An 18,585-nucleotide genomic window follows, 5' to 3' on the forward strand; every position below is an offset into this window, starting at 1 on the left:
GCGCATAATAGCCGCTCGGTGAAACCTGTCTCCAAACAACGAAGTATTTCCTTCGTAACTACGCTGATAACACTGTGTTTTTGTCAAACATTGGAGCTTTGTATTCATTCTGAAGGTTTATTGTTATTAATATTGAATAAAAAGTAACTGGGATATATCATTGTTAATTATCATTCAAATTTTAGGTAAATTATTTTAATTTGCATCTTATACGGATTTTATAAGGGAAATACGGATTTTGGAGGTTGGTTATACAGGTTTGATTGACCAAAGGTTGACATGTATATTTATAACCATCACATTAAAAGTTATATATGTGTTGTTTTGATGCCTGTTTGTTTCCCAAATATATGCGTGTATGTGTTAATGGGTGAATAAAAGGCATCGAGTTAAATATTATTGTAGAAAGGGGCTTTATGAAGTTCAGTCCATTTACTTGCATTGGTTTACGGGGAAGATTTGCCACATCCAATATGGTAGACACTCTGACGTATCCCAGCAACAGGGCCACCAGCTCAATGCGGCGTCTGTGTTTATAATATGTCTATGGTGATTGAGCTGGTCTTGGTATGTACTTATACTTTTGCAAAGTGAGATTTCAGTATGCTGTAGCACTGTGATGACACTAAATGTCTTTATTGAAGTCCAACTGCAACTTATTTGTGTTTGCACAGCACTGTGAAGTCCTATAGGCTGTGACTGAATACAACTCCAGCACAATTGAAGTTTTACTTCATTTTTATTTTCTTTTGTCACACGTCTGAACTGAGACACAGTAGTATGTGACTACATGTTTTATATTTGAGACTACAGCTCCCTAATCCATCACAAAATCCAATTTTGTGTTTTGTATGTTCAGTACTGCCTAGTATGTGAGTGAATAAACTCCCTTACCATTTTCTCTTGTCCCAGCAGTTTTTAACAAGTACTTTTAGCATAAAATGTGTTCACCATTTTAATTGTAACATTTCATTTTAAAAGCCTTATTCATTTACATAGATTTTAAAAAATGTGATTAATCGCGATTAACTATATGAAATTCTGAGATTAATCGCGATTAATTTTTTTTAATCGTTTGACAGCCCTAGTAATTACCAAATTAAAGTGCAATATGGAACCTCCCAAATAATGAAATCCATTAAACTAAATGAGACCCAAATATAACTGAATACAAAAATTCATTATAAAGGCAAGTTGAAAATAAAACCTGAGTCAATAAGATAAAAAGACAAGTTTATATGGGTGATATGCATAAAACATCTATAAATGTGGTATGGTAACTTGAACATGCAGAGAAAAAAAATAAGCTACAGAGAATAATGAATATGGCCACAAAGATAATAGGAAAGCCACAAAAGCACTTATGTATGATGAACAGATTTTAAAGGAACAGTCCACCGTATTTCCGTAATGAAATATGCTCTTATCTGAATTGAGACGAGCTGCTCCGTACCTATCCGAGCTTTGCGCGACTTCCCAGGTCAGTCAGACGCGCTGTCACTCCTGTTAGCAATGTAGCTAGGCTCAGCATGGCCAATGGTATTTTTTGGGGCTGTAGTTAGATGCGACCAAACTCTTCCGCGTTTTTCCTGTTTACATAGGTTTATATGACCAGTGATATGAAATAAGTTCAGTTACACAAATTGAAACGTAGCGATTTTCTATGCTATGGAAAGTGCGCACTATAATGACAGGCGTACTAACACCTTCTGCGCGCTTCGGCAGCGCATTGATACGGAGCTCAGATATCAATGCGCTGCCAAAGCACGCAGAAGGTGTTAGTACTCCTGTCATTATAGTGCGGACTTTCCATAGCATAGAAAATCGCTACGTTTCAATTTGTGTAACTGAACTTATTTCATATCACTGGTCATATAAACCTATGTAAACAGGAAAAAGACGGAAGAGTTTGGTCGCATCTAACTACAGCCCCAAAAAATACCATTGGCCATACTGAGCCTAGCTACATTGCTAACAGGAGTGACAGCACGTCTGACTGCGTCTGACTGACTGGGAGGTCGCGCAAAGCTTGGACAGGTACGGAGCAGCTCGTCTCAATTCAGATAAGAGCATATTTCATTATGGAAATACGGTGGACTGTTCCTTTAAATAAAACCAGGAACATCATAAATGACCCTTCCCACCCGCTTCACTGTGAATTCGAGCTTCTACCCTCTGGGAGGCGTTTTAGAGTGCCCAACGCTAATAAGAACATCTTTAAAAACTCCTTCATCCCAAAAGGAATAAGGGCGATAAATAATACAGTGATTCTGACTTAATTCACCCCAGTCCTTTTTATTGGCCTGATTATTTATTTATTATTATATTTATGATATTTATTACTTTTCAGCTATTTCATTCTTTTAAACACTCTTTTGAGTGCTAATGTATTTTTATAATAACTTAGTTTTCTCTTCTTCTGTTTTTACAAAATGCAGTGCTTGAATGCTTGATTTGTGTATTGTGATTTTAATGTTTAATTGTTTAAATGTCTGTGGTGAAACTGAAGACAAATTTCCACACTGTAGACAATAAAGTATTCGTAAATACAAAATTCTCTCAATTTTTGAATATTAGACATCCTATTCTATTAAGCAGACTTTTGGGGATTCCATAGTGCAACTCAGGCAATGCTGGATGTGTACTTTATAGTCGTCTCTCGATTCTCAAATACTTTGAGATTATATTCTACATACAAATAATGATGCGCATTTCGTTTCTGATCATGAATCAGTTCCTGAATTATGAAACTGAAATGTGGGTCACGACTTCTTACTGGTCTAGGACTTACTTGATTAAATTCTGAAAGGCGTATCCATCGGTCCATTGCTCTGTGAAAGATGCGCCGTGTCGCACTGTAGTGAAGTGGCCCAGTCGGAGACGGTCCTGCATACTCTTGTCCCTGCACGCCATCTTCTCCTGCTTCGACTGAACACACAGTCACGTGACACGGGCTTCGTGTTATATTTAACTTGAGCCACACACATACAGGAGAAAGATATCCATACCTTCTCAATGAGCAGCTTCTTGCTCATCGTCACACACTTGTTGAGGCGTTCCTTATAGCGCTCCAACATTCTCTGCTGCTCATCGATCTGTCTGCGCAGGTCACAGTTCACCTGGAACACACACACAGTATACACACCGAAAATTTGTGTGTTCCTGTATGCGCCATGTTAGGCATTTTTGTATTTCATGTGGCGAAAATGTTGAGGATAAACAAGAATTGGCTGACTGTATACAGCTATGGAAAAAAAAAAACTAAGAAACCACTTTAATGGTTAAAAGTGATTTCTCCAATTTTTTTCCATAGCTGTAGATGTACAGTACCAGTGAAAAAGTTTGGGCACACCTACTTCAATGGTTATTTTTATTAATTTAAGACACTTCATGTCTTAGAATAAACGATGGATGTTCTTCCTCTTTACTTAGTTGACCGGTTCTTGACATAACATGGATTACTACAGTTGCGACGTAGGACTATTTACCGTTATCATTTACTATTTAGCATTTGATCTCGAACGCATTAAGGCGGCAAGAAATTGCACTAATTAACTTTTGATGAGGCACACGTTAATTGAAAAGCACTCCAGGTGACTACCTCATGAAGCTAGTTAAGATAATGCCAACAGTGTGTAAAGCGTCAAGGTAAACACTGGCTACTTTTGCTGTGTTCACACTTATACCGGTACGATAGTGGTATAACTATCGATACAAAGTATACCGGTACAGTTTAGTGCATCTGTCCACACTAGCGAGAAATGTTTGCGGTTTTCCTTCACGGTAGTTGAAATGCGCGTGCGCGAAATGTTTCCGTGATTACCGAGTAACTTCCTTCCGAGAATATGGCGGATGAAACAACGCGTGTGTGCTTTTTGTTGTCAATGTACAGTCTGTATTTCTGGTGGTCATTTATTCGGTCGAATCGTATAAAACGCGCGAGGCAGTTGAGAAACAAACAAACGAATCTCCGTTCTTCACTATTTTATTCAGCGAAGACATCGATTGAGGTGTGTGACTTTGCGCATGCGCGTTATATTTTTATCGATACAGAGCTGCTTCATCTGTCCACGCTACGCGAAGCACTACAGTACCGGTACGAAACCCATACATTTGTGGGTTTCGTACCGATACAGTTATACCGCTACAGCACCGGTATAGTTGCTAGTGTGGACAGGTGTTGCGGTACGAAAGTAGTTTCGTATCGGTACAAAATCCCTAGTGTGGACGGGGTATCTGAAGAACCTAAAATATTAAACATTTTGGTTTTTTATTTACCACATAAATGTGTTATTTCATAATTTTGATGTCTTCAGTATAGTTGTACAATGTAGAAAATAGTCAAAATACAGAAAAACCCATGAATGAGTAGGTGTGTCCAAACTTGTGACTGGTAATGTACATGAATAAATAAATAAACAAAATTGGATCCATACACGTTTGAAAATGGCGGCTGTTCAAAATGGTACATAACCCAAAAGGTACAGAGTGGATTTGAGTGAAAGGAACAGACATGTCACAGAAGGCTCGGTTTGCTCCAAATTTACCTTTAAAGTGCTGATGGCACGAACATGACTCTATGCAATTTCTTAAATAAACTATACAACATGGCAAACGTTAGATTTCTGTTATAATTCCGTGAAAAGAAGCTGTTGTTACGCGAATATCCAACTTTTAATTGCACAGCGCAAGAAAACTGGGTCCGTGGCTCGCGGCCATGTTGTGACGTCAGCGGGAGAACACGCTGCGGTTCACTGGCTGTTCTACTCTGGTTCTACTCAATGGAAATGGCGCATGAAAACGCCAGTGAACTCTAGTGCTAGCTCTTCCTCTTCTGGGAGTCTAGAATTGTGTTGATCTCTTCCGAATAGAATCTATGATAGCCTACCCTCTTTACCCTTTGCCTCTCGTTGCTAGGCGGCAGTTACATGAAAGCCGCAAGCTTTCACAAGCAAATACATGACTGATATCACGCCGACTTTATGATTACATTTATGATTATCATGTAGAATCTATAGCTCTACGTACCTTTATCTTATGTCATTTCACAACACATGTTCTGACAGGAGGACTGTCTTTGGATCCGGCGTAGCTACTAGTAGACCCCCTCCGGAATACTGGCAGTGTTGCCAGATTGGGAGGTTTCCCGCCCAGTTGGGCGGTTTCAAGTGCATTTTGAACATATTTTGGGCTGGAAAACTTCAGCAGTATCTGGCAACAGATACTGCTGATGTTTTCCAGACCAAAATATGTTCAAAACCCACCAAAATGCAGTTGAAACCGCCCAACTGGGTGGGAAACCTCCCAATCGGACAACACTGTGTAGGCACTGCTGATGGTAGTAACACACGTCTGTGCTGAACTGAACACGCAAGAGATTCTTTTAAGCTGGGAAGGGTAAGTTAGGAGGAAGGTTCTTTCGCTGACGTCATATAGCTCCTCCTCCTCCGTCTCCTGGGTGCTGCAGCCCCGTCAAATTTGCCCAAATAGCCGCGTTTATCATCATAACTTGTAAAATAGGCGCCTTCGTGAATTAATATATGGATCATCGGAAATTACTTTTTATGTTATAAAACATCGCCAAAGATGTCAAAAACGTGTCATCAGCACTTTAAACCATGCAAGACTGTTGGAAAGTTTTAGATTGTTTTTTCTGAAAAACCAAGCAGGTCTACTGTAGCAAGATATTAGTTCCACATGGCTATACGTATAATGAAATACATGCATCAACCGGTACGATTACGTTCTTCTCTGATTAACTTATTTCCTTCTTACGGACTCTCAGTGACGAATGAGTGTAGTGGTTTGTAAAATCTCAGATGTCTGTTCAGCAGAGTATTGAAATTATTCCACCACCCTTGAGTTCGCTGGAAAGCAGTCTGTATTTTCTAGAACTTTCTAAAGGTAGGGAGGAAAATTTTTTAAGCATCCGAGTGGAATCTTTAAAGGCTGAAATGACCCCGGATTCCTATGCCATCCAAATGTGTGCTGCTTCTACTGTACAGCGCTTACCCTGAGCAAATCATCAATGCGGCCTTCTTTTTTCTCGAGGTCTGAACTCTTACTGCTCTCCAACGCAGCCAGCTTCTCCAGAGTCATGTCCGACTGAGAGAGAATAAAAAAAACGAACACAAACGTTCAAAAGAGTGCCTCCTAGTATGTAATACATCACTTATTTATAAAACACGTGTCATAAGGCACGAGTGTTAATCTATGGTACCTGTGTTGCCCGGTGCTGTATGTGTGTGAAAGCTGGTTTAAGAGCGCACGATGAGTGGGAGTGGTCTGTATTGGAATTGATCGAGGACGGACTTCCTTGCTGCACCTGTCGATCACAAAACAAACTTCATACCGACCTTCGATCACTGAATTACATGACATTACGTACACCATTCCAGGGTTTATGCGCAATCAAAGGGTTCAAATCCTAAGAAGATATTTGATCTGACAGCTAGGGGAATGGACAAGAAATGCAGCCAGAGCAGCAGAAAAACATGATGGAGTGGCAACAGGAGTGCAGAGAGAGAAAAAAAAAAAAAAAAGACATGAAGGAAGGAGAGTGAGAGCAGGTGACTCACTGCAGCAGGAGGGTTGGAGAGAGAGTGTTGTGGGGAGGAGCGCACCACAGGAGGAATACCACGTGCCGGACTAGTGCCAGTACCACTACCTCCCGCAAACTAGACACACAGAGAGAGAATGGTTAGCGTAAAGGGTGAGAGATTAGTACAAAAATCTGTGAAGTTAACAGAAAACAGCCCTCATCTTGGCGCTAGGCATTTTGCTCTGCAATGCTCAAAACCAAAACAACTCCATCAGTCTTCACTTGAGAAGAGACACCATATGTTGCTGTTTACAGGATGCGCTCACTGTTCTCATTGGCAGCTTTCTTTTTACTGCTACATAAGATTGCTGGATCATTTGCAAATACAACCCAGGTGTGTCCATCTTAAGGCCAATTTATGCTGACAACCCAGTCCTCGCAGATAGCGTCGCAGACAGTGTCTGCGTAGCCCCCCCACCTTCGCAGACGCTCTGCGCGCACCTCCCAAAAATTGTGACCACCGCAGAAGCCTCGCAGACAAGAGGGCTCTGATTGGTCCACTCTACATCCGCTGTACATGCACTTCCGCTTCCCTGCTTTCCCGGTTTGGTTTGTTTTCACGACCGGCATTTTTAAAAACACGAGCGAAGATGGAGCAGCACGAAGAGCGGTTGATTGAGGAAGTACGTACATCTATACGACTCCAGTTCTAGTCATTATAAAAAAAAAAAAAAGTTCTAGTCATAAGTAACCGGAGGATAAACACTCCACTAACCACACCCACCAACTACTCCTAGCGACTTCGCGCCCCCTTGCGTCGTGCCGGTGAATAACATCGCGCACGCCTATTACTCCCCGCTCAACGATAAATTACAACTGTCTGCGAAAAGCTATCTGCGAAAGCCTTGTCGCAAGAGCATGCAGAGGCCTTTACTGGTCTCATCCTGAGGTTCTCTCCAACCTTGCACAGAAATTCTTAAGCTAATGCAAAATTACTGCCTCTAGCTTACCTCTTCAAACATTTCTTTCTCAAGGGCATGTCCGAGACAGTTTACGTCTTTTTTTTTTTTTTTTAAACTCTTATTTTATGGCGTTCACAAGCACTTTTAAAAAAAAATAAAAAATCTAGTTCTCACACAAAAACAGAAGTCAGCCTGGAGGCTATAAAGTAGTAGACTAGTGCGTCAATATGCCATTTGCTCATGACACTAAATCGAGTCCTAAAGCAGGAAGGTTTGGGGTTCCTTTCTGCTTTAGGACTCAATTTAGTGTCATGAGCAAATGTTTGGGGCTTATGGTGCCTTCACGTCCTCGGGTAATTAGAGTAAATACCAAAAACCGACGTCAAAATTGCACACGAACACCCACTCACGTCATAATTTCCACTGGAAAGCCGGAAGAATTTTTTGATACACGAGCTGCCGAGATGAAATAAACTTTGACCTTTCAACATGGCGGAGAGTAGCGAAAGTTTTGTGAATGGTAAGCACTGCATTGTTAAACGTCCTCTACTGCTGTTAGTTGGCTAGTTTGTACTGTAGCCTACATAATGCTGTGGCATACACAATTGTAATAACGTCGCCATTTATACTCGTTGCTGTCTTTAAAAATACCGTTATTATTTGGTTTTAAAAAGCAGACGCAAGCTAGCAGTCAGTCGAGGATAACGTTATAACCTCCCGTAGGCTAGTACTGTGCGGTCCGCACTCGAATGCAATTTTCTCACGTGACTTGATTTGGTCTGTAGTGTACGCCAGTGACAGTATGTTGTACTGGGACCAGGACATGACCCAGCCCATAGCCCAAACTCCGTATCAACGGGAAGGAGATGGCAGGTTGTTCATGGATCAGGATTTCACCACTGCTCCGCAAATAGTTCCACCCAGATCTGCTGAATCAGGTGAGTGCCCGTTCGCACAACGAGATGCAGTTGCAGCCAAGAAACAGGTCAGGGTAAACTCTGGGTCTGCCATGTTTCACTTAACTATGACAACAAAAGCACTTGAACACAATGCACTCGTAATTTCCACTTCACAAGTGGAAAGGATCATCTTTCCCATACCACGTGAAGGCAGCATTAATTAACAGGTATTTACAACAGCGTCTGAAACAGAGATGGAAACGATGTCCATGTTCACTTGCTGCATGTAAAAATCAAGCTACCTGGTCTAGAGGACAGTATAAAAATGCTGTTTTTTTTTAAAAAAAATCTGATTAAATAACCCCTTTTGTAGGTGAAAAGGTCAGGGCTCTCAGTTTTCTGAAGTTTTTTTTTTTTTAAATCTGTCAGGACCGTATTTGCTGGCATTTTCTATGAGCCATATATCAAGCATCATTAAAATGTGAATGATGAGAAAGAACTAGGGCTGTGCCGATAGACGATGCCATCGTCCATCGACGATGGTGGTCATCCATCACGATAGAGAGCCACCATCGTGATACCACGCCCCCTCCTGTCATAAACATGCATATAAGGTATCATCTGGGCCTATGTAACCTAAAAAGTTAGTTTTTTGTTAGTTTAGTTAGTTAGTTTTGTTTAATATATAAATATATTATATAACACAATTATATATAAATACAGGGCGGCACGGTGGTGTAGTGGTTAGCGCTGTCGCCTCACAGCAAGAAGGTCCTGGGTTTGAGCCCCGGGGCCGGCAAGGGCCTTTCTGTGTGGAGTTTGCATGTTCTCCCCGTGTCCACGTGGGTTTCCTCCGGGTGCTCCGGTTTCCCCCACAGTCCAAAGACATGCAGGTTAGGTTAACTGGTGACTCTAAATTGACCGTAGGTGTGAATGTGAGTGTGAATGGTTGTCTGTGTCTATGTGTCAGCCCTGTGATGACCTGGCGACTTGTCCAGGGTGTACCCCGCCTTTCGCCCGTAGTCAGCTGGGATAGGCTCCAGCTTGCCTGCGACCCTGTAGAAGGATAAAGCGGCTAGAGATAATGAGATGAGACAATTATATATAAATACATAATTATATAAATCATTATAAAGTAATATCCTATTACCGCTTCTTCACATAGGCTATGGTGCAGGGACGTGCTAGTGAACATAACATGTGGTTACACAAATACAGTATGCTACTAATAATAAATTTTGACTTCATTTTTTAGCCTATACTATACTTTTAATGTAAAATTTGTCATGTTGTTCAAACAAATAGCCACTATTAACGACTTCAGTCGGGAAATATTGCACCTTATCAAACAGCAGTGAAGCGCAGACTTCGGCAGAAGTCAAATAACTTTAATCTGGTAAATAGGCCTACTTTCAGACACAAAATGGTCCACTCTAAGCCATAATGTCAAACCAAATGGAAGAATGAAGGTGATTCTGACAAATGTAAAGATAGTAAAAAAAACCCAATATTAAATCATGATTTTAAAAGCTGGTGCAATAATTCAAACACTAATAAATTGGAAAAATTAGCGCGTTCAAGTGCGCACTAAAGGCCGAAACGCATCTTCAATTGACATGGTGTAAATAAACAATGAGTAATAGCTTAAGTGTAGTTTCTTCTCATAGTTTGAATACTAGTCTTTCATTGTTAGAGCTGATTAATATCTTGCCGTGATCAGTGAGTGCTCGGGGAGGTTCATTTCCACCTGCGCTTTGCGCAGCTCATTTCTCCGAAGCCAGCTGTGCGCAAACGCAGTGTTGACTGCTCGGCAAACTCCAAACGCTCGGTCTGTACTGGCCCTCTGTTGCGCAAGCGAGTTGGTTATGGCCAGGTTCAAATTGTGCCCAAAACAACTTAACCACGGCCGTTTCAATTGCCTGATGGCTGCGACAATATTCGCCCTGTTGTCCGTTGTTATGCAGGCGATCTTTTTCTCCTCTATTTTCCATTCGGCAAGTGTCTCGCGCAACGCGTCTTCTAAATTGTCCGCTGAATGTGTCTCTGGCATGAAACTCGTCTGCAGGCATTTGGACTGCATTGCCCACTCTCGGTCCACATAATGTACGGTAGCTGACATATAGGGCATCATGTTGCAGCTGGACCACATATCCGTTATCAAGGCCAAATATTCCACATCACCTAGCGCTTTTTTTTCTTTACGTGCCAAAGCCTCGGATGAGTATCTAATACTTTTAATAATAATAATAATAATATATTTAATAATGTGGTATTAAAATCCCCCCCCCGGCCACGATACGATCGTCCATCACGATGTTTGCACTGTAAACATCGTCGATGCCAATTAAGGGGACATCGCACAGCCCTAGAAAGAACATGAAATTATATAAAAAGTTTGCAACATCCCCCATCCATACTACATATGGGAATTCATCAGCACTGTTTTATAGGAGAGCAAAATGTTACCAAATGTTTGCTGTGGCTTTTAAAAAAATAATTTTTTTAAAATCACCACATTTATAGCACAGTCGTAGCCTTGTGGGAATTAACCCACAGATTAATCAAGAACGGATACACATGCGCTTAGGCCACACTCAGCAAAAACAGCCAACACTCACTTCAAAGCAACGACAAGCAGCGTTCCCTCTGGGTTCTGAAAAACATTCTCCACGTTTTTCCCTTGAAAAATCAAGTCAAAGACGTATTCTTCACTTTTTCTGAGTTACCGACTGATCAAAGCGGACTTAATACAGGTTTATACCAACCAAACTGGCACAATTCAAATATTTGTACGGATACAGACCTCTCCATTAAATATAAAATTTAGGCTCCACTCCAGCCTCTAATAAGAAAGACTTTATTTTGGGCGCCCTGTGCACCATCAAGCTAAAATAAACCTCTTTAGTTTGAGCTAATTTAAGCAGGGAATTATTTAAAAAAAAAAAAAGAAGAGGTATTAGGACTCCCTTTACTTTTTACTTCAACACAGAACTTAATTTACAATTGAACAGAGTCAAGAAGAGTCTTGGAACAACCAACAGTGAAGGAATCCGAGTTTGCCGTCGATTTATAAACTGAACACAGAATGACACCGCGTTTTATATCATACGTCCACAGCGGGGACTCAACACGCCACGCCACCCAAAACATACAGCCCTTCAGTCGCTTGCTAGCTGACAGTACATTTACTTTGGTGTTTTTTGGTTTTTTTTTAATTTATTTAAAAAAAAAACCTCACACACCGACCCCTGTATTACTGACACTGTCCGATGTGCTCGGGGACAGTAGGGGCTCTGAGCGTACCTCCCCGTGACTATTTCAGCCCTTAAATAATCTTCAGCGCTTGTAGAAGCCCGCCCGAAAAAACTTCATCAGCTTAGACTGCGCCACTGTTCGATTCAAGCAGAGATAATTACATCACAACACCAGGCCGATTAAGATGCACTGCGATTGCTCAAAAGCTTGGTGCCCATTTGGTCATTACGTATAGTCGATTTTTATTAGTCACAAGCACGTGCTCATTATCTACACTCTGGCTTCCCGCGTCTCTTCACTGGGGTTGGGTTTTGGCAAACGGAGGGATTTCTATAAAAGATGACTTATGATAAATCCATTAGCTCACTGTGATGACTGCTAGTAATTTTCTCTTCGTCACTGATGGATTATATTCGTCAATGACGAGCGCCAGCGGGAACCCTGAACAAGGTTGGCTATAACAACTAATAAGCAACGATGTACTTCCCTGTTGAAAATGCTTCACATGAGCATGGCTTTTACGGTTTAAAACCTTGCACAAATGATAATCAAAATTTACAATTAGCTCCAAGATGCGTCTGGTACACATTTCCAGCAATCAATCAATATCAGGTACTGCACTTAATATTGGTAATCAATTCCCATTTAATTTCAGAAATGAATCATTACATACACACTCACCTCAAAATAATCACTGATTTTGTGGCTTCTGCCTCCTGCTTTGGCTGGGGAAAAAAAAAAAAAAAAATTCAATGTGCAGTTTCTAATTATGAAATGTACTTTTACATGATCTATTACTGATTCCTCAGTCATGAAATAATATTAAGTAATGCTATCCTGATTCTAACAACTACAAATCCTGCCTACCACATGGAGACTTAAAAAAAAAAAAAAAAAACCCTGAGAAACCAAGCAGACGACAAAGTGAAAAGTATTTTAAAAGCGGCTCACCTTGGCTGTCAAAGGGGTCTCCTTTCCTCTTACGTGTTCTCTGGTCATTCGGCTTCTTCTCAGGTGTCTGCGCGCGTGAGAGAGAGAGAGAGAGAGAGAGAGAGAGAGAAAACAGGATTTATAGGACTTCACTCCACAGTTCCTCTCATTCTCAATGTTTCCGTGAAGACGCTGGGAAATGCGTTCTCACAACCTTCAGACAAGACAACAGGCTCTCTAAAACTAAACAAATCAGTACAGTTCTACTGTGACTCGACACACTTACACACAAACATTACCCCACCATGGAGATCCTCCTCTGACACAGCAAAAAGTAAATACTTTTCACACCAGTGAAAAGCAAGCAAGTCTAAGAAATTCGATAACTCCTGCTGTGGGCTGAAAGTAGTTCAGCCTTATTAACACTTTCAGCATGTTTTAGTAGTAATTATGAAAAGCTGTTGATTAAGCAATCAGTATAGTACGAACAGAGAAACCAGTGAATCAAGAAATTCCCCAAACCACGCCTCGAGTACGGCTTTGCGCTGTGACAGGACCGTGTTCGCATTTCATCGAGGCGCGACTGCAAAATGCTGACTAAAGTGAAAATGCAATGCAACAGAAAAATTACATTCACGTATAACAAGAATACAACAATAAAATTCTTTTCAAGCCTAAACCCCTGCTTATTTTTTCCCCCCATTAAAGGAACAGTCCACCGTACTTCCGTAATGAAATATGCTCTTATCTGAATTGAGACGAGCTGCTCCGTACCTGTCCGAGCTTTGCGCGACCTCCCAGTCAGTCAGACGCGCTGTCACTCCTGTTAGCAATGTAGCTAGGCTCAGTATGGTCAATGGTATTTTTTGGGGCTGTAGTTAGATGCGACCAAACTCTTCCGCGTTTTTCCTGTTTACATAGGTTTATATGACCAGTGACATGAAACAAGTTCAGTTACACAAATTGAAACGTAGCGATTTTCTATGCTATGGAAAGTCCGCACTATAATGACAGGCGTACTAACACCTTCTGCGCGCTTCGGGAGCGCATTGATACGGAGCTCAGATATCAACGCGCTGCCGAAGTGCACAGAAGGTGTTAGTATGCCTGTCATTATAGTGCAGACTTTCCACAGCATAGAAAATCGCTACGTTTCAATTTGTGTAACTGAACTTGTTTCATGTCACTGGTCATATAAACCTATGTAAACAGGAAAAACGCGGAAGAGTTTGGTCGCATCTAACTACAGCCCCAAAAAATACCATTGACCATACTGAGCCTAGCTACATTGCTAACAGGAGTGACAGCGCGTCTGACTGACTGGGAGGTCGCGCAAAGCTCAGACAGGTACGGAGCAGCTCGTCTCAATTCAGATAAGAGCATATTTCATTATGGAAGTACGGTGGACTGTTCCTTTAAAGGGACCAAGAGATGCAAGAGCTGGAGACTCCTTCCAAAAATTTTATATTAGCGTTTCCAAGCTTCATCATATCAACATGTTTTACATTAACAATTTAAATTCATTTATTATTGGGTTTACATTATTGCAGAACATTTGCTAAAGGAGTCCCTGTGAATTAGGTGTTTGGAAAGAACATAACAGAACGAAATGTCTTAATATAAACCTGAGACTTGTTTTGGTGCCACCACTACCGTCAGAGCCGTTACAGAAAAATCAGCACCTTCTGACCAATCGGTGCTGCGGGAGAAGTTATATAAAGACACCACTGGACTTAGCAAGAAAAGTATGTGTATGATCCTGGGCCAACATTAGGAAGCTGAATTTAGGTAGATTTATCATTTCTGGCTGCATTCAGCTAAAAGACTTGCACAGATTGGTGCTGGTGTGTGTGTGTGTGTGTGTGTGTGTACGCACACAACTAACCTCAAGCTCTTTGTCACTCAGAGAGCCCACACTACACAGACTATGATTGGATGACTCGTTGTGCCCAGAACCCTACGGAGAAAAGAGAAAACAGCAAATAAACAAACAAGTACAGAGCTTCAAACGTTAAAACATGAGAGCCACCATGAAATGAACATCCTGTTTATGAGTGCACGGCTCCACTGCGACACAAAGACAGCCTTCGGATCAACCAAACGCTGCTACTCATTACCCCCTGATGTTTTTCCATCCCAACAGGCCAGGGAACCGCAATGCTAACAGCCTTTAAGGTTGCACAGAAAGGCGACAGGATGGGGGGTGGGGTGCAGAGGAAGTCTTTTTTTTAAATAACTAATCATCTCTGGCCACTTCAGGCTCAGTGGAAAAAAAAAAAAAAAACATGCATTATTCACAATAAGACAGGACAATCTGCCATGACACACCTGACGCGCATCGTGAAAGAGACTCATGTTTCTAGGGAAATGCTTCCACAGCCTCTGCACAATGCATGACAGTTTAATCATCATTGTGAAATGTGGTTTTACAGTTCACAGTGATTATCCACTCAACACTACACCAGGTGCCTCAAAATGAAGCAATACCAAGTGACTGACACAGATTTTGTCCTGGGCATTATCACGAGATCATTAAGATAGTGATACAGGGCACGATATATTGTTCCGGACATCTGTGTTTTTAATAACCCTGACCAACTCCACTGTTAATTACGATAAGTAACTATTGACGTTTTTTACACTCACCCGACAAAAAAAAAAAGTTCACTGGAGTCAAAGTTTGGACAGGACATACTCTGCACTTCAGTCAGTCAATTGGGAGACAATCTAGATTTGGCTTTACTCACGTACATACCATACATGCATGCATATTAAGGAAGACTATGGCACAGCACAATTCGGCAATAAATATCTAAAAGGGCAAGCTGGCAACGAGTGCACAGATTTAATCACGTTACAGAACAAAATATGTATTTTCAACTAAAACTGCTCAAAATCACACTTATGATAAACAAGCAACACATATCGATGGGTTTTCTCACGGACACCAACCAGTTCTCAGGACCAGGGGCTTATTTTAGGTAACATACCGTTGTGCATGTCTCCACGTCTCCTACTTTTTTTTTTTTTTATCTACGATTTCGGGCATCACCCTATACTGGATTCTGATGTTCTCAGAGTAATCAAAACAACTGTCAGCAAGCTTTTGCTGATAAGCGATACAAACTGAAGAGATGTCATGATTTTGGGGTCTGTGTTGAGTCAATCAGCAACACGCACAACCATGACAGTCATTTCAATCCAAATTGGTCTTGATACTTAGCACCAGTTTCGTGTGTCTGGTGATCATTCGGATTGTGAAGGAGATATTCAAGAATCGGTAACAATGTGTTCGCTTACGAGTTCACTGCAGAATTAACATTAGCAGTGTTTGTAACTAGATATATCCAGTGTCTTCTGCAGACATCACACTGACCTCAAGATCTTTGCAATTACCAGTAAAGGCAAATTTAAATGATTAGCTTTATGTTTTAGCAATGGACGAAATATCACGAGATCACATCAGGGAGCTGCTTATAAAGTAATTGCAGATAAAGAGATTAGTAGAAGAGTGACTGGAGTTTGTTGTAGACAGAAGAGATTTGTATTAACATAACCAGAAAGGGGAACATAAAAGAAGAGGATTTGAAAGATGAGAGCAATGTATTGGCACGGCAGACCTTGGCGACTCCGACCCCAGTGAATCGAGCCTCGAGCAGCTCCTGCCTCCGAGGATCCAAGCTGTGCAGTTCCTCCATCATGACTGCGAAAAGAGAGACAGAGAGGATGGTTTGCATCTCATTACGTAGCCATAGTGATGCTGGGAGGTTTGATACCACAGTAATGTCTGTGTGACATGTTGAGTCATGGGCCACTGATGCATGCATTTTCGAGACCTTTCCAAGAGTTGAGGAGTCTTTTTGATTGCTTTTTCACTAAGCCATGGCCATGAAAACGTCCCACAGGCTTGCTGAGACTTCCAGCATCTTAAATCAGGAGTCACACGACTCCATATGACACAATCAGAGAACACACACGTTAAAGCTGTGTTGTATGGACTACTAAAAACAATTAAAACACCAAGACTGATCACATCATCTCCCAAACTAGAACACTGATCTATCTACAAGGCCAGTTTAGGAGAGCTGGACCTGAATAGCTTCAGTAGCAGGTCTAGAGAGGGGAAACAAACAAACAAACCACGATGCCAGCCAAAAACTAACTATACAACAAGCTCGCTAACACACAGGCTAATCAATCAAGCCACAAGACTAGCTAACGAACTATTCAATCATTAAGGATGCACCAAAGTTACTTCCAGCCCATTTAACAGAAATGTAAAATACAAAATTCATCACCAAACGCAATAAACACACTCAATTTCGACATTTTCAAAATTATAAAAAAAAAACAAAACAAACCCAGACGTTAGGGAGTTATCTAGCTAAACAGCCTGCAAGCTAGTTAGCTAAAGCTAACAGACAAACTGTTACTTCAGAGAAACCTCTGTGTAACATATCATGCATTATAAAAACAAATACCTTAGGGAAACTATATAAGTAATAATAGTCGTTTAAAAAAAGTGTGTTATATTTAATTAAATGAATTTTATTAGACACTAGCGTGTTAGCCTGAGCTGACCCATGGGGTTTGGCACCATCATCAAGACATTGTTTGCACATTTCTGATATTAAATCCAGCACAGTTAACACGCTAATTAGATTCCTTACAAATTCTGAGGATCAGTAAATAATTATTAACAGCATGCAATCCCAGTTTTACCTGAGCGGTCGATGTTTCAACTTGTGATGTGTATTTTTTGGTTTAATTTGTGACTGCTCTCCCCCTCTTTGTCACTACAGACCTCGTCCTCAGTTAGCCAGACATTCCCGAACAAGGCCGCGAATCCCCGGGTCTCGCCAGCACTCGGTATCCGGCCCAAGGCGCGTGGTGTTCGGCTTCGACTCCGAGCTTCAACCGGAGGCTGCAGTACCTCCCGACACGAGGCCTCGATATGGTCAACCTTTCCTTTCGGCCTGCTTAGAGACAGTCTATCATCTGATCAGGCTTTTCACACTCCTTTCTTCTTACAAAGCAATGGCATGCTGCCTACACAGCGATTTCCACCCAGCGACGGTCAAAGCGCATCGAACATGGCTCCGTTTGGAGCGATTTAAATCTCGATCCTCTGCTCGGATGTGTGTTTCTGATGCCTACTGCGGGTCAGCAGCACCAAACCGAGTTCAACGCTGCAAAATAATCAAAACTGCGCCTAAAACCACGTTCCGTGTGCACATCTCCCCAGAACAAACGCGACGTGAATGAAAAGTGAAACGGTTCCCGGAGGATCAGTTAAATCCGGATCGATTCGGTTCGGTTCTCATCTTTCGCAATGTAAACAATAATCGGTAAAATCTCATATTTTCTCGTGAGATTGTGAAAGATTTTCGGGCATTCGGCCACGCCCCATTTATACATTCCATGCCTTATGTAAAATGTTTATTTGTATGTAATGTCACTTTAATTAATGGTCAATATTTAAATAAAAGTCCTGAATTAACTTTACACTCTCAGAAATAAAGCTACCGAACTGTACTTTTCCTTGTTGTTGAGGTGGTACCATCAAAGGTACATCTTCTGTACCTTTAGTAACCATCTTTCACCTGGAAATGTCAATACCTTTTTAAAAATCATTTAAGGTACAGAATTGGCCACTCATGCACCTTCAAAACTTCTCTAAAACAGGTGATTTCAACTCAGATTTGCCTGAATGGTGACTTTACCTTTTAACGGTTCGTTATTAATTCATGGCTACTAATAAGACACATCAATTTGAAGTGGTCATGTTTTGTCCAAAGTGGTGCTTCATGTTACTACTACCACCTCAGACTCCGAACAGATTGAGATGCATCAGTTTGGAACTTAAAGTGGAAAAGAATTGTCCATTCATCTATAAATATTCCATTTTCATTTTTGTTCTTTTTAAATAAACCATGTTAAAATCTGGCGGCACGGTGGTGTAGTGGTTAGCGCTGTTGCCTCACAGCAAGAAGAAGGC

At 41.2% G+C, this 18,585-nt stretch overlaps 1 protein-coding gene across 2 annotated transcripts in view; it reads right to left on the minus strand.

The window, feature by feature from the left end:
• Positions 1 to 17,976, minus strand: part of tlk2 (tousled-like kinase 2) — a 43,251-nt gene extending 25,275 nt beyond the window's left edge. The window contains exons 1-10 of one of the 2 annotated variants that reach the window (XM_060901890.1): positions 17,310 to 17,976; positions 16,208 to 16,290; positions 14,473 to 14,544; positions 12,609 to 12,675; positions 12,339 to 12,382; positions 6,579 to 6,677; positions 6,221 to 6,325; positions 6,013 to 6,105; positions 3,009 to 3,119; positions 2,792 to 2,928 (exon numbers count right to left, since the gene is read on the minus strand). In XM_060901890.1, coding sequence (XP_060757873.1) covers positions 2,792 to 2,928; positions 3,009 to 3,119; positions 6,013 to 6,105; positions 6,221 to 6,325; positions 6,579 to 6,677; positions 12,339 to 12,382; positions 12,609 to 12,675; positions 14,473 to 14,544; positions 16,208 to 16,288 — 809 coding nt within the window. In that variant the 5' untranslated portion in view covers positions 16,289 to 16,290; positions 17,310 to 17,976. The remainder of the gene's footprint in view (positions 1 to 2,791; positions 2,929 to 3,008; positions 3,120 to 6,012; positions 6,106 to 6,220; positions 6,326 to 6,578; positions 6,678 to 12,338; positions 12,383 to 12,608; positions 12,676 to 14,472; positions 14,545 to 16,207; positions 16,291 to 17,309) is intronic. The other variant, XM_060901891.1, reaches the window with a different exon arrangement.
• Positions 17,977 to 18,585: the final 609 nt, after the last annotated feature.

Source organism: Neoarius graeffei, chromosome 20 (assembly GCF_027579695.1).
Source record: "Neoarius graeffei isolate fNeoGra1 chromosome 20, fNeoGra1.pri, whole genome shotgun sequence".
Lineage (NCBI taxonomy): Eukaryota > Metazoa > Chordata > Actinopteri > Siluriformes > Ariidae > Neoarius > Neoarius graeffei.